General features: G+C 40.7%; 4 protein-coding genes across 6 annotated transcripts in view; 1 reads left to right on the top strand and 3 right to left on the bottom strand.

The window, feature by feature from the left end:
- Positions 1–61: 61 nt before the first annotated feature.
- LOC143356595 (neprilysin) lies at positions 62–6,946 on the bottom strand. 2 transcript variants are annotated; one of them, XM_076792425.1, is made up of 15 exons: positions 6,609–6,946; positions 4,698–6,414; positions 4,409–4,516; positions 4,217–4,316; positions 3,939–4,137; positions 2,878–3,027; positions 2,700–2,792; positions 1,993–2,178; positions 1,802–1,933; positions 1,495–1,674; positions 1,203–1,303; positions 938–1,125; positions 647–813; positions 398–550; positions 62–291 (listed from the first exon to the last, which is right to left on the bottom strand). In XM_076792425.1, exons 1-15 carry the CDS (start codon positions 6,798–6,800, stop codon positions 67–69), a joined length of 3,891 nt encoding a protein of 1,296 aa, XP_076648540.1. In that variant the 5' UTR covers positions 6,801–6,946; the 3' UTR covers positions 62–66. The 2 variants fall into 2 exon arrangements, with proteins under 2 accessions (XP_076648540.1, XP_076648539.1); XM_076792424.1 differs by having other exon boundaries at positions 398–813.
- Positions 6,947–7,191: 245 nt separating this feature from the next.
- Positions 7,192–10,419, bottom strand: LOC143356597 (uncharacterized). The gene is made up of 9 exons (XM_076792426.1): positions 10,153–10,419; positions 9,953–10,027; positions 9,569–9,842; positions 9,217–9,493; positions 8,946–9,140; positions 8,296–8,859; positions 7,935–8,204; positions 7,650–7,862; positions 7,192–7,568 (listed from the first exon to the last, which is right to left on the bottom strand). The coding sequence occupies exons 1-9, from the start codon at positions 10,181–10,183 to the stop codon at positions 7,386–7,388; spliced, it is 2,082 nt and encodes a 693-aa protein (XP_076648541.1). The 5' UTR covers positions 10,184–10,419; the 3' UTR covers positions 7,192–7,385.
- A 41-nt stretch (positions 10,420–10,460) lies between these two features.
- On the top strand, positions 10,461–11,797 carry Fs(2)ltopp43 (female sterile (2) ltoPP43). Its single transcript, XM_076792452.1, has 3 exons — positions 10,461–10,709; positions 10,785–11,048; positions 11,122–11,797. Exons 1-3 carry the CDS (start codon positions 10,542–10,544, stop codon positions 11,578–11,580), a joined length of 891 nt encoding a protein of 296 aa, XP_076648567.1. The 5' UTR covers positions 10,461–10,541; the 3' UTR covers positions 11,581–11,797.
- A 619-nt stretch (positions 11,798–12,416) lies between these two features.
- Positions 12,417–14,035, bottom strand: part of Ush (Zinc finger protein ush) — a 250,745-nt gene continuing 249,126 nt past the window's right edge. For both annotated transcript variants that reach the window (XM_076792435.1, XM_076792434.1), the window contains exon 8: positions 12,417–13,960. In XM_076792435.1, the coding sequence (XP_076648550.1) occupies positions 13,532–13,960 (429 nt within the window). In that variant the 3' untranslated portion in view covers positions 12,417–13,531. The remainder of the gene's footprint in view (positions 13,961–14,035) is intronic.

A 14,035-nucleotide genomic window follows, 5' to 3' on the forward strand; every position in this document is an offset into this window, starting at 1 on the left:
TATAAAGTGAAGGAAAAAAAAAGAACAAAAAAGTACGTATTCAGTCGCTATGATATGATTCAGTCGCTATGATATGATATGCGGACTTTCCGGGATCTCTTCGATGTGAAGATACGGCAATACGTCGCAGCTATTGCTTCGAAATATCCCCGAGCCGTCTGGACATTTCCAAGCCTCGCCTAGGAGTCTATTGTTTAATGCGGACACAAAGATGCGTATGCGACTCGGTAACTGCTCGTCCTCGTACAATGACACATACGACGACGTAAGTGGTAGCTTCGTACAGTGCATCTGTGAAACAGATCGGGAAGTAATCGAGAAACAATTCTGTCTAATGGTAATCGTCTTAATAATTGTAGATATAAACCGTAAATGCCATCACTTGTAATAAGAGTACCTGAGCATATGTGAGATAGAATAACTGATTCGAGTCAAGGTCAAGCCACGGAAGATGAACTTCCTCACTAGATCTCAATCGATCCAAAGTGTCATAGGCTAATCTGACTCCCACCGTCTCGGATAACCGTTCGTTCAGCGTCAATTCCGAAATCTGAAAGAGTATGCCGAGAGGAATACGTTTCGTTAGTGTCGAAAGGATAGTTTTTTTCAATAGCGAGAAACAGAGAGGCAGGCATGTGGTCCTCACCCCGTAAGACACGGTCTGCCCGGTAGACGGCAACGTCATTGTCAAAGGCTTATCGTAACCATCGTAATACGTTTGCTGGCAGCTTATGTAACGCTGGAAAGTCAAGTTCGCAATGCTGCCGTCTAATAACCGAGTATTGTGTCGCGATCCAGACTGGTAGGATATACCTGGTGTACAGTGAAAAGTCATTTGGACAATTACACGACGCCACCCTTTACAAGTTCCTCGATGAGATCCACCGTTATAGATTTAGGATATTTTAGCGGCGTTACTGTTACGTGTTATAATTACCGATTGCGTCGAAGTGATGAGCTATCTGGTGCGCTATCGTGGTGCCGATCCTCGCCAATGTGATGTAATCGAACGACGGCTTGTCATATTGAACGGACCAGTCGATCGCGCCGAATGGTATCACGACAAGATTTAATTCGTAGACCACAAGTCCCTTAGATTGAAACGGCGTCGTGTAGTATGTCCAACTGTGTAACGATAGAACATGCAGGATAGAAAATAACTCTAAGACGTTTTGTACGCGTCTGTGAAACGAGCACCTTACATTTGTTCTGGATCGCCCGGGTTGTAACGAAATTGCGTGTACATCCGCTCCCGGTACCTCTTCATCAAGGTGATAGAGTTGTTGAAATAATTGTCCGTTAACTGCAATCAAATCAAATTAGAAGCCAGGCATGGGCACAGATTGCCCTGCGGGGCCACAGAGATCCGTCGAAACGAAACCATGCCCATTCAGGGTCCGCTACACAGCCTGCCGCCGCCATTTGCCCCGAAGAGTTGCCCCCGGGGGCAAACCAGGGCATAAGCGTCGCCCATGCCTGTTTTTTTCCACGTACCTTGTCGGCTTTCATCGAACCGTAAACCGACTCATTATGACCGAAATAAGAGATATCGGGTGTGACGACTTTCAGACTGTCTACCTTAGCGACCAGCCTTTCGCGGTCTTCTTTAGTCCATTCTGACTCTTCTACTTTTAATTTCAGCGTTTCCTTCAGTTCCTCGAATAACCTGTGTATCTGATGAAATTTTTTTTTTACATTACTGAATACTCTATTAAGTGTCGAATCTAGGGACGTTCATCTGTAGTTTCAAGTTGAATATCCCTGATTTCAATGATACTGGCGGACGCAGGCGAACTCTTACGGTGTCATTCATGTACACAAGCTCGTCCTTCGAGAAAGTGGAGATGTATAAATTCGATGCTTCGGGGGTCAGCAGATTGGTGGCCACGCGAAGACAGTAGTCTTTCGGATCCACGTGTTTCGGTAGAATCAACTGCAAGAAACCGATCGCTCAAAAATACAAAATTGATTGCAGAGGAGCGCCTGGCGTACCTGCTGATAAAGCGTTTGCGCGTACAGCCCGAGCAAGGCGTTGTTTAACTCGATCGGGCTTTTGGACCCGAACTCCTCGAGGTTTTTCAAACCTTTGATCAGAGCATCGTAAAAGTAAACCTGTACGTACACTTCTGGTTCAATGTTGTATTTCGTTAGATACTTGATCAGCTGCGGCCAGTTTATCTATAAATAATGTCTGTACATAATGAATAATGTTTGTCGAGCGGCTTGTAGCCCGAGTAAATTTAATTGACCGCTCAAAACGCACCGCCATCATTCCCGAAGCGGAGACCGTTTTGATCGGTCAATTAACACTAGAACTACCGAGCAATAAGAGTTTTATTGGAAATTGTGAGATTCCGGAAATTGGAGCTTTAGTTGACTATTGTTATAATCTTTATCGTTTTAAGAATTTTAAATTAAAGAAATTAAAAGACGGGTCGATCCGACTTCTCTGGTAGCTCTAGTGTTAATTTCGATCCGACTAGAATTAACACCTTACCTGCCGGGAAATCAAAAAGGAGCTTGAAAATCTATTGAAATAATAGTCCCAAGATATTTTATTAGATTACGTTACTAGGCATTTGCTACTACTGTTAAAGAGTTTATACGAGTCCGCGTCTATAAAATGTAGAAGTTTTATGAATTATGGAATAGTGGCCGGCAGGCAACGTGCTAATTACAGCCGTGGAACTTTGTCTTACGATTTTGCAGTTCGTTTGCAGTTCGGTGATCGAAACGTTGCGATACTCTTTCATTAGATACGCCTCGCGAATTTGGTCCTTGGACGGAAAATTCTGGAACACGAGAATCCCGTGTTTACATTATTGTTAAGCGGTTTCTTTGTCGAGATTAGTTAAGAATATTATCGACGCGACTCACCGCAAAGAACTTCTGCACGATTTCCATATCGATGTTGATGACCGTGGTATCCACGTGCTGCGAGATGTTGTACTTGTTTTTCAACTCGTTGAACACTCCAAATGTCGACAAGGCTTCCCCGATGGAATTTAGCAACTCATTTTTATTTTTCTGTCGATAATAAGAGAGAGAGAGAGACAACTGTATTGACGGGCAATGTTAAGTGCTCCAAAAATCGCGATTATAGTACGACTTAACATTGTCCCTTCTCGATTAGCAGACTTTTTTAGCGGTAGCGATTGCGAGAACTTCGAAAAAGAAAAAGAATCAAACCTGTACCAACGAGTACACTCAAAGCCTGATAGAGTATATTCGAACCTTGTACAAGTACTTCGCTGTTTTTTGTATATATACACGTGCATATGTATAGACACTATTTACGTTCGTACCTGTACATCTGCGCAGGGCCGAGCCGAACAAATCTTGGCCCAAAAAGGACCACGCTTTTAGGAAATTTCTATATAGACTAAAAAAATCAAGGATATTTCGAGGCTTTTTTCATTTCGGTGCCTTTCCAAACTATCACTGTGGAGCGACGTTTCTCTCGGCTTTACATATCGTCCGGCCCTGCCCGTGTATAAAATAGCGTTCGAATAAGCTCGGAGAGTATCCTATACTTGTCGAGTTAGAGTACTTATAAGCAGAGATGGGCGGATCGTTGGATTAACCCTTAGAAGACGATTTCGCGGTAGCCATGTCTAATTCGTTCAAATCCTACGTTGTCAACTTTTCAGGAAAATATTTTTAAGCATTTTCTTCCACGTCAATCTAATTAGACCTAACAAAGATTTTAATATAGATTTTAATCTAGACCGAAGTCCTGTCGTCCGAGGGTTAAGCAAAATCTGATCGATCAGTTTGTTTCGTTCGTTGTTCGATGCTGCGTGTCTGGGTGGATGAATATGGTCGATTCTGCTTATAAGTGTCGAGTTGTCGAACCCAATAAAACGACAGATACTTAATTCGTGAGCACATATTGGACTTGGTCCCATTGGCTACCGGTTCCGTATACATATCCGTACTTTGCACGATTTGTATTCTTTGTACAGTTTCTTTAGGTCCACCGTCTCTTGGTCCCTCTCGAATTGACTCGCGTAACAAGGATCATCCTCGGTCCCGTCGACCTCGAAGGGACTCTTCTGCGTCGTAGGGCCTATCCTCAGGGTGAACAGAGACGGGTTACTCTCGTCAAGCTCCGGGGACACGTCGAACAATAACGCGCTGAAGAAAGAAAAGAGAGAAAAAGAATAGGCGAACGTGCGATATTTTTGTACAGTCGTTGCTGTCCGAAATCTCATACCTGTTATGTAACAATAGCCGAGCAACCAGATCGGTGAAGTTCGCGTAATCCAAGTTGTCGTTAGTGTAAAACTTTCCAACACTGTTCAACGCTTCTTTCGCTGTAAACAGAAAAAAAAGATGTTGTATTATTCATTATTCTACAAGTAAATCTATATTCAAGTTAGAGTGTGGTCGGATACCCTTCACGTACCCGCACTTATCTTCTCCTCCAGGATCAGAGTCTCGTAATGCATGCAACTGTCGTAATACGTGGTGAACAGGGACGATTTTCCCTCGCGAATCTCCTGTCGCAATTGCCCTAATGAGAACACGAAGCTTGTGCATGAGTAGTCCACAGAAACCGCGCAGACATTTCGTATTGTCAAGAAGCAAGCACGCTACGTTTCGTCTCTTTGAACTCGGAAGTTTTTTTTTGCATTTGAATATATTGGAGTTTTGTCAATTTTCGTTTTTTTTTTATTAACCAGAAAAATACGTACTCAGTATGCGATTGTAAGCTGCGCTCTCGAAACCCACTTCTCCGATTCGAGGATTCGCTTCGAAGCCACCGCAAGCGTATTCGTAGAAGTCGTCGCACGGATCGACCGTGTGGTTCATGTAAAACACCATTTTGCTAGCGAGGTTTTTGCATTCGCCTGTTGTACACACTTCCGTTTCGTTCTCATAGCCGAATGTATTAGTCGAAAGCCTACTTTCCACTGTACTTAACGCGGAATGGGTAGTTGCACTTTGAAGACTGTCGGTCGTATCTGAAACGGTAGTTTCTTCCTCGCTTCCGGTTGTGGATGCGGTAATGGCGTCCGCAGCGGTTGAAGAAAGAATCGTTTCTGTGGAAAATTCTGAATCCGACGTAGTTGAAGATTCCAGTTCTGTAACATCTTCGGATTTTTCTGTAGTCACCGTTGAGATTTCTGTGACATTTTCTGTAAAAATAGTCGAAGTCTCGACAGTCGACTCCTCGTCTTTATTAGTCGCTAATTCGGTAGTGATTGTTGAGGATGTTGACGTTTCTTCGTCTTCAGTTACTGATTCAGTAGTTATTGGCGATGTTTCTTCTTCTTTATCAGTTACGAGTTCAGTAGTAGGAGATGTTGATGTTTCTTCGTCTTCAGTTACTGATTCAGTAGTTATTGGGGAGGTTTTTTCTTCTTCATCGGTTACGAATTCAGTAGTAGTATATGCTGACGTTTCTTCATGTTTAATTACCGATTCAGTAGTAATTGGGGAGTTTTTTTCTTCTTCATCAGTTACGAATTCAGTAGTAGTATATGCTGACGTTTCTTCATGTTTAATTACCGATTCAGTAGTAATTGGGGAGGTTTTTTCTTCTTCATCAGTTACGAATTCATTAGTAGGAGATGTTGATATTTCTTCATGTTTAATTACCGATTCAGTAGTAATTGGGGAGGTTTTTTCTTCTTCATCAGTTACGAATTCATTAGTAGGAGATGTTGATATTTCTTCATGTTTTGTTACAGATTCAGTAGTTATTGGGGATGTTTTTTCTTCTTCATCAGTTGCGAATTCAGTAGTAGCAGATGTTGATGTTTCTCCGGCGTTAATTACTGATTCAGTAGTTACTGGGGATGTTAATGTTTCTTCTTTATCAGTTACGAATTCAGTAGTACTAGACGTTGACGTTTCTTCGTCTTTAGTTACTGATTCAGTAGTTATCGGGGATGTTTCTTCTTCTACATCAATTATGAATTTAGTAGTAGCAGATGTTGACGTTTCTTCGACGTTAATTACTGATTCAGTAGTTATCGGGGATGTTAATGTTTCTTCTTTATCTGCTACGAATTCAGTAGTAGTAGGTGTTAAAGTTTCTCCATCTTTAGTTACTGATTCAGTAGTTGGGGTTGTTGAGGGTGATGTGATTGTGGACGGTTTTTCTGCTTTATCAGTTACGAGTTCAGTATTAGTTGTCGAGGATATTGATGTTTCTTCACTAATTATTAATTCAGTAGTAGCTACAGAAAATATCGATGTTTCCGTTTCTGCAGTGGTTGCTGCATTTTCAAGTCGTTCGAAGATATGCGACGTATCAGTCCAGTTTGTGACAGCTATCGTAGTCGTACTTGTTTTTGGCTTTATTTCGTTCGTTTCATTCGAAACAGTAGAATGAGTAGAATATTGTAATGATTCCGTTGTACTTGTCGTTCCCTTTGCGCGATCTTTGTAAGGATTACGTAAGCCCTATGCATTTAATTATATTAAATCGTTATTTCCCGAGTTTGCAACTATCAACAGTATTTTATCGAGTACAAAAAAAAAAGCTTTTACTTAATTTTGATTCTCGTTGGCTTGGTGAATGAAAATTAATTTTAAAAATACGGATGTGTTTTTAGCAATACACCGACGGAGAACGCGTTAATTAAAAGAAAACTTACCTCTACGGATCTCAAATCCTCGTCTTTGTTGTAACTGTGACTCTTTCTTAATAGTAGACCAACGACGATGAGCACGATGCACAGGAACAAGAATATTATTAACGTTAGGATGCAGCTTCTGTAAGACTGATCTCGATGAACTACTTTGCCCTCCTCCACGTTAGCGACTTCATAGAATCCCCGCGATGGCATTTTTTTTTAAATTATACTTTTTCACGTTTCTTTTTATTTGGTTCACTCGATTTTTCGTTTTCACGGGAACTATAAAAGCGCAACTGGCAGGTCCGACTGAACAGGACTATCGTACAGTAGGAAGAAGGTGGTGATGTCGGTTCAACTAACCACTTCCTTTTCAGTTATCTTATAATTAGGATACCGCACCCCTTAAATGCGATATCGCCGTGATTTGGTATCGTACTAGGAACCGAGTCAGATAAAAGAAATATTACGGAAGTACCGCGGGTTCTAGGAATTGGTATGTGAATTAAAATTCAATGCTTATATTGATACAAACACCATTTCTTTTACATACAACCATAAATTCCAAACGACCTAAGGAAGGCGACATTAAAAATACTTAAGATAGATATAAGTTACTTATATTAATATATTTTATAATACAATTATCACAGATATGTAAACTACAAAATATTATATGCTATTATAAAATGCAACTTGCAGTTTGCCAATGATCCCATTGCACGTACTATGACAACTTATCTACAATCTAGACTATTGTTATAATTTAAATACAATTAAAAAATATATTTAAAAATTCTATTCGCCTATCTGTTGTACCGAATATGTATCAATGTTGCATTTGATTTCATTGTCCGCTGCATCAGATCTCATGAATGCCTCGATCACCGAACCGATATCTCTCGATACAGAATTACTGTCTACTTTTTTGGTACATGTTTCGTCTTTGTAGTCTTCAGACTTTATCGTTTCGGAGGTAATCTAAACACATACAGAAAAAATTAATTAAACAAAACTTATCGAAAATTGTTTCACCAACGAGCGCAAGTTTCGAGCCATTACTTTTCTTTGTATATCGTCAGCCTTAAATTTCTCGAATTTCTCTTTGTCAGCGTGTCCAATTGCAGTCTTTGATGATGTTTGTCTCTTTGGAGTAGGTTTCCTTGGTTTGAACGATCCAGAAGCTTTCTTAGGTAACTGTGAACTCGTGTGCTTCTTGGAATCACTCGATTGATCGCAATTGTGAGTCAGTAACTGCTCTTTAGTTTTAAATGCCTGCAAATCAAATTATTTATATAACAAACATTTCGATCGTTATATTAGCTGCTCTTCCAACGAGATACTCACGTGCGAACAAATTTCGCATTTCAAACTATGCTTGTTCATCTCGTGATGCTTGAGAGCTTGTGCCCGATGGAAATTGCGATTGCAGTGACTACAACTAAATCTTTTGATATTGCTATGCGTCAACAAGTGGCGCTTCAATTTGTCAGGTCGCGAGAACTCGCTCATACAACCTAAGTACCCTCTGAATGGGCATTTTAACCTCTTAGTGAGATCATGGATCAGCATGTGACGACCCAGACGATCCTTTCGTTTGAATCTGGCTGGACAATGCTAATTAGAAAAAGATTAAGAAATTATCCATCTGCAGTCTAATTATTACGGTAGTTTCTACAGTGACAGTCGTGACTGTATAGGGACTTACTGGACACAAAAACGGTGTCTCCTCGCTATGTATTAACTTATGATTGGCTAAGTATTGCTCAGTTTTGAAGGCCTTTCCGCAATCCTCGCAGGCGAACCGTGCGGACGAGGAGTGCGTTTTCAGGTGTCGCCGCAGAAATCGTTCGATCAAGAAACTTTTACCGCATTGTACACAAGCATAATTGTGCGTTGTGGTTTCCGTGTGATGCTGCAGAGCCTCCAGATTGGAGAATGAGGACTTACAGACAGAGCAGCAGTAATACTTCTCTGTCGTTTTCTGCTTTTGGACGGAGTGGACATACTGATGGAGTCCAAGATCAGAGAGAGTGTTGAACACCTCGCCACAGACGTGACAACGGTACTCTGATCTCTTATGACTACGCGTATGCTCCAGGAAATCTTCCAATTCGGAGAACATCATGCTACAACTACTCTGCACGCATTTGTACACTTTCAGTGCTAAATGAGAGACTATAAGGTGGCCCTTTAGAGCTTTGTACGAATCGAATATTTCTTTACAAAACTGACAGTGATAGGTACGATCTATGCTTCCGTCTGGTGGTGCCTAACAATAGTTATAGACTAATAAGAAAGAAAAAAAGATACGTGTAACGTGTAGATTGTTAAATTCGGCTACCGTGTTGACAATACCTCGGGGGGTAGGGAGTGTATAGCAGTGCCAGGCCACACTTTGTGGGATGACATATGCTTCTTCACGTTGGATTTTTGTGCGAACGCACGTCCACATACAACGCATTGATATGGTTTCTCCCCTGTGTGAGAACGCTCGTGTTGCTGCCAATAAAATTTTTTTGCAAACTGCTTGTTACAGTAACTACACTTGTACTGCAACAAAACGTTTTAATGAAATGGGCGACTGTCCAACGTCAACGGCATCTTACAAATCTGCTGAAGAACATACTTTCAAATTTTGTATTTGATTAATAGAGGTATCTAATTCTGATGATGGAGTATCGCTAGCTACCGATATATCGACCGTCTCTAAAGAATCATTAGCTGGATCCTGAGAGATATCACTTGGTAAAACTTGAGGTACTTCGTTTGAATCATCTTTCATAGGCTCATTGTCTGTTGGAATAGTCGAGTTTGCAAAAGTATCCAAACTTTCCGAACTCAATATAATTGGAACACTAAACGTGGAATCTGTTGTAAAGTAACTAGCACCCTCTTGGTCCATGCTGGAAATCATAGAATGTATATCGTACACTGTGTAATCCTGTTCTACGTTAACTGGCGAATCATTCGTAGCTAACCTAAAAAGCATGTCTGATTCTTCGAGTATGATTGGCTCACTAAGTTGATCATTTTGAACAAATGTTTCTTGCGGATTGTATTGTGATGTGTCTTGGTCATTGTTTTCCGGATGAACAGTCTGATTTTCATCGTTTACCAAAAACTGGCTCAAATCTATAGTTTCCTCTTGCGTTTTCTGATGAGTCCTTTTGTGCAATACGAACATGTGCAGGGATGTGAACTGACTTTTGCATTTTCCACATTGAAAGATATCTTCCTCGTCCTGATCGATCGCTGCAGAAAAAAGTGTAATGATATCACATTACAAATTCACTGTAGAAAAACTACGATGAGGTAATAAATCCTCCATTAGTAGGTTATCAAAACTGCTCGAAAAAATCTACCTGACTGCTCCATTTCAGTTATTAGAGTCTGGGACTCCAATAATGATTGTACAGAAGGACTGTCCAGCGACACGCCTGCGAAACATGAAAAGCGACAAAGTTAAGCGGTTCAGGTGCTATCTTAATTTTCACTTAGAAAGAAAGATAAATAGGATACTTGTTGGTTAACCCCACCTATTTCTACGATAGTCAAGTATTACCTGTTAGAGCGTCGAAAATCGATTGCGCCATGGTTTTCGATGATTTTAACGACTCATTTTCAACGAAATCAACGATCAGGCCTCTCACGAGTTGTTCAACGGGAAGAAAACGAGGAAATACCAAGTCGAAAACATACCGAGAATTTCTACGCCCTGGCAGCGTTGTTGCTGACCAGACCAGCGAATGATAATCGATATGTCGACTGCTGAGAACGATTCTAACCTAAGATTGAGACCAGTTGCACCGCAGCGCCATCACCGAGCAAGACAGTCAAATAGGTTATGTTCGTTTCTTGCGTCGAACAGCATCAGTACAGCATTGTACAGCATTGAACAGCATCGAACAGTGTGTATATTTTTAAGTGTTCTCTTGGCGAAAAATTGAAAAAATGGCAGCGGTGTTGCGTGTGAAACGTAGACACGATGACGAGCCGTTAAGTGCATTGTTAATTGCGTGTAAACGAATGAAAACTTCAGAAAATGAGGAAGCCGAAGATTCAATGACCAACGATTCCCTAACCACACTTGTTAAGTTCGCGGGAACTGTTAACAATAAGGTAATTCTTCAAAATAATTCATTAATATTCTTACGATTTATTTAAAACTATACAAATTTTAATCTGTTTATATAGGAAAGGACTGCTGTTGAAAATTTAATTCAAACTTTGAGTAAAGACGAGTTGAAAGCAAGTTTCAAGCAGCATTCAGTGGATATCTTGAATAAAGCTCGAGAAAAGACGAAACAAGCGTCGGCGGAGAGTCGTTATAAAGTAATTAATTGTTTTCGCTCTTTGGACAGCGATGTACTTAAAGACAGTGAAAACAAGGTAATGACTGTGATAGACGTAGAGGATTCAATTTCGTGTGCCACTGGAAAGCAGCAAACTACAGAGAAGGTAAGCGTTAATTAATTAGTGTAAGTTTCATTATTGTAATTGATTCTTATTTAATATTAATACTGTGCCATAGGATGATAAATATGTATATGATTTATACTATGGGCAAACTGACGATCAAGTATACATAGACGACAAGGTGTCTATACATCCATTTGATCAGGAATTGGTGTTTGATAATTATAGGGATAATTATCCAGAGGCTGAATGCGAATCAGACGATTCTAACTCCGAATCAAACTGGAGGAATGATTATCCTGATTCTGATCATTCTGAAAGATCAATCGATGAAAGTGATATGAGGGAGGCTGTTAGGAATATGATCTTGGAGGATGGTTCTGATTTGTCTAGCGAAGATGATTTTGTCTATGCGGTGAATGAGGCTGATGTAGAAGCTTATGGTTACAAATATGCAAGGTATAAAGCAAAAATAAAGGAAGAATTAGATGAGGATGATTCTAATGCTAGCAATAGCAGTGAAATATATGGGTATGGTGAACCAGATGATAAATCTGATTCTGATAGTGATTAATGATAATTTTTTCGGTGATTTTATAGAAATTTAAATTAGGAAGATACAAGATTAAATGTATAGATGTATGTATAGATTAAATGTATATAAGTCTTTTCTACTGCATCAGCATGAACAGCAAAGGTCTCATTTCAGTGTAATTATACTTATAGTTATTTTTGTAAATTTCACATAATTTAAGTCTTAATTTGTAATTAAAGTCGGTTTCCAAATAGAATTCGTTCAATTTAAAATTATTTCATCCATTGCGTAGAAATAAGGGTCACAACGGTCGCAGAATTTTATTTAGGTCTATATATTTCTTACATATTGTAGGTATATCTGGCATGTAGAATTCGTCTATCAAAATAAAAACAACAAAAGTAACTGCTCGTAACTGACCTTGCCGTCAGAGTGAGACAAAGGAGGGTGTGTGTATAGGTGTTTAGAAAAAGAATCGTGCTTTTCTTTTCTTTCATCGACGATATATGGCATATAATGATACACCAAGAATTTATAGTGTGTAACAAATCAATTGGAAGTACCAGATAGAGATTTACACGAGTGTTCGGCTGAACGAAAGGATAGGTTCTTCGTGATGCGTTATCAAATCATTTGTATTTATTTTTAAATGGAATATCGTGAGTCCCGCGTTTCTGGAGACAGAGCGATCGGCGAGAATACAGGGGACCGGTGAATAACATAACAGTTATTTTTATAAAAGTATCCGCGAACGGTATACGCGTTTATCTGGCTACGCTAGTCGTCGAAATACGAGAAACAATTTTACATGTAACTGAGATTTTTGGAGATGTCGTCGTGGCTCGACAACGACGACGACGACGCTCGCATCAATGTCTTCTTCTTCTTCTTCTTCTTCATCATTTTTGTTTCCATTTTTCGATCATCGTCGTGTGGTCTCGCGCGAGGAAGAAACATCGATGCCATCAACGAACTCGTTTATATATGATATGAATAGTACGCTGCGTATACGTGTAACACTGGCCTTAATTCTAATTTTTACATTTACGCGCTCGCTACGAGTCGTGTCCGCTTGTTCACCACAAGTAAGTGCACGCGATGCATCGTTTTTTTGATTGTGTCTGCAGAAAAGCAAATGCGTTGGCAGAAAGGATCCAATTGTACAGCGAATCCCGAATCATCCTCGGGTAGATAGTTTTCATTCCTCGAATCGATTATGGCAGTCTATGGATACATTCGTCAACGTACTTACTCCCCTCGGATGTGTGTATGTGTGTGTGAGCGCGATTCACAGGACATTTAAGTCGCTTTTATCCGTATTTATAGATTTATATATATAATATATATCTATATATATTAAATGTCATATTGCAACTTAGCGTTTTCACAAGCTTGAGATTGGTATCATTCGGGATAATTGCTATCGTTCCGGTAATACTCTACTCATCTACTGTACAACATTTTACACTCATCTTTATTATCCGTAATTCCCTAGGTATGACGATTAATTAGTTACAGCTACGAGATTATTGAAAAGTCATGAGATTGCACACCTTTGTAACAGCCGGCCGTGGCGTTCGTGGCCGATTGCATCCACGCAGAATCTCACACTGGTCGTATCTAATTCTCGGCAGTCTCACTTTTTTGGTATACTTCGAATTATCCCTCGTTCTCGATTCTTGCTCTCGTTCCCAGTCGTGTTCCAAAGCGTACTACCAAAACAATAAAAAGTCACGACCACGACCACGACCGGCTGACTGAAGCTGCCAAGGTATCTCGCTGATCCTTATGCAGCCTCGTGTCCACGCACGCGTATGTACACGTCGGATGAATCAACTTATAAGTACAAACAATTCCCTGGATCAACAGAAATCACACAACGGTAGTCAACTAAAACGGATAGTCGATAATTCTATTATATATATATGAACTGGCAACAATTAACAGTCCCGACAGGCGGTCCCACGGACGCCCTGGATCACGAGAGTCCTTAAAGTACGGATGCTTCAGTCCTGCCACTCGGAGGTGGCGTGGCGTGGCTGCTCGAGTTGTTGTTGTTATTGTTGTTGTTGTTGTTGTTGCTCGCCTCGCCGGCGTGACTCGAGCAGTAGAACTTCTTGTGCGCTAGGAACGTGCTCAGATAGTTGAAGCTGATGTCGCACGACCGACAATAACGGGGCCCGCTCTTGTTGGGGTCCAGACTTTCCTCTGGAGGCGGCGTGTCCTCCCGTTCTTGCTTCACTTTGTTCGTCACCGTTGGAGGTGGCGGGGGCGGCGGGGGTTGAGGACTCTTCCGGACCTCCGTCTTGCCGTTCACCTGCACCTCCGCAGGAATTTCTTCAGGGGTTGTGGCTGGAGCCGGCTCCGGATTCGGCAGGACCGTCTCGTCGTCCAGCACGCACGTTATGTAGTTTTCCTCCTGATAAAGCAACTTCACATTAGACAAAGGTCTATTGGTTCCATCTTGATGGATTTACAAGAAAGGGTCCCCATT

This window comes from Halictus rubicundus, chromosome 8 (assembly GCF_050948215.1).
Source record: "Halictus rubicundus isolate RS-2024b chromosome 8, iyHalRubi1_principal, whole genome shotgun sequence".
Taxonomy (NCBI): Eukaryota; Metazoa; Arthropoda; class Insecta; order Hymenoptera; family Halictidae; genus Halictus; species Halictus rubicundus.

What these genes read in the sequence shown, in the direction of transcription:
- LOC143356597 (XM_076792426.1), bottom strand. Translation starts at nt 10,183, where the DNA reads ATGGCGCAATCGATTTTCGACGCTCTAACAG. An exon ending in AACTGAAATGGAGCAGTCAG is followed by an intron (nt 9,843 to 9,952) that starts GTAGATTTTTTC and finishes TTTTTTCTGCAG; the next exon opens with CGATCGATCAGGACGAGGAA. An exon ending in TACACTCCCTACCCCCCGAG is followed by an intron (nt 8,860 to 8,945) that starts GTATTGTCAACA and finishes AACTATTGTTAG; the next exon opens with GCACCACCAGACGGAAGCAT.
- LOC143356595 (XM_076792424.1), bottom strand. Translation starts at nt 6,800, where the DNA reads ATGCCATCGCGGGGATTCTATGAAGTCGCTAACGTGGAGGAGGGCAAA. An exon ending in TCGTGCAGAAGTTCTTTGCG is followed by an intron (nt 2,793 to 2,877) that starts GTGAGTCGCGTC and finishes CTCGTGTTCCAG; the next exon opens with AATTTTCCGTCCAAGGACCA. An exon ending in TGCAAACGAACTGCAAAATC is followed by an intron (nt 2,179 to 2,699) that starts GTAAGACAAAGT and finishes CATTATTTATAG; the next exon opens with ATAAACTGGCCGCAGCTGAT.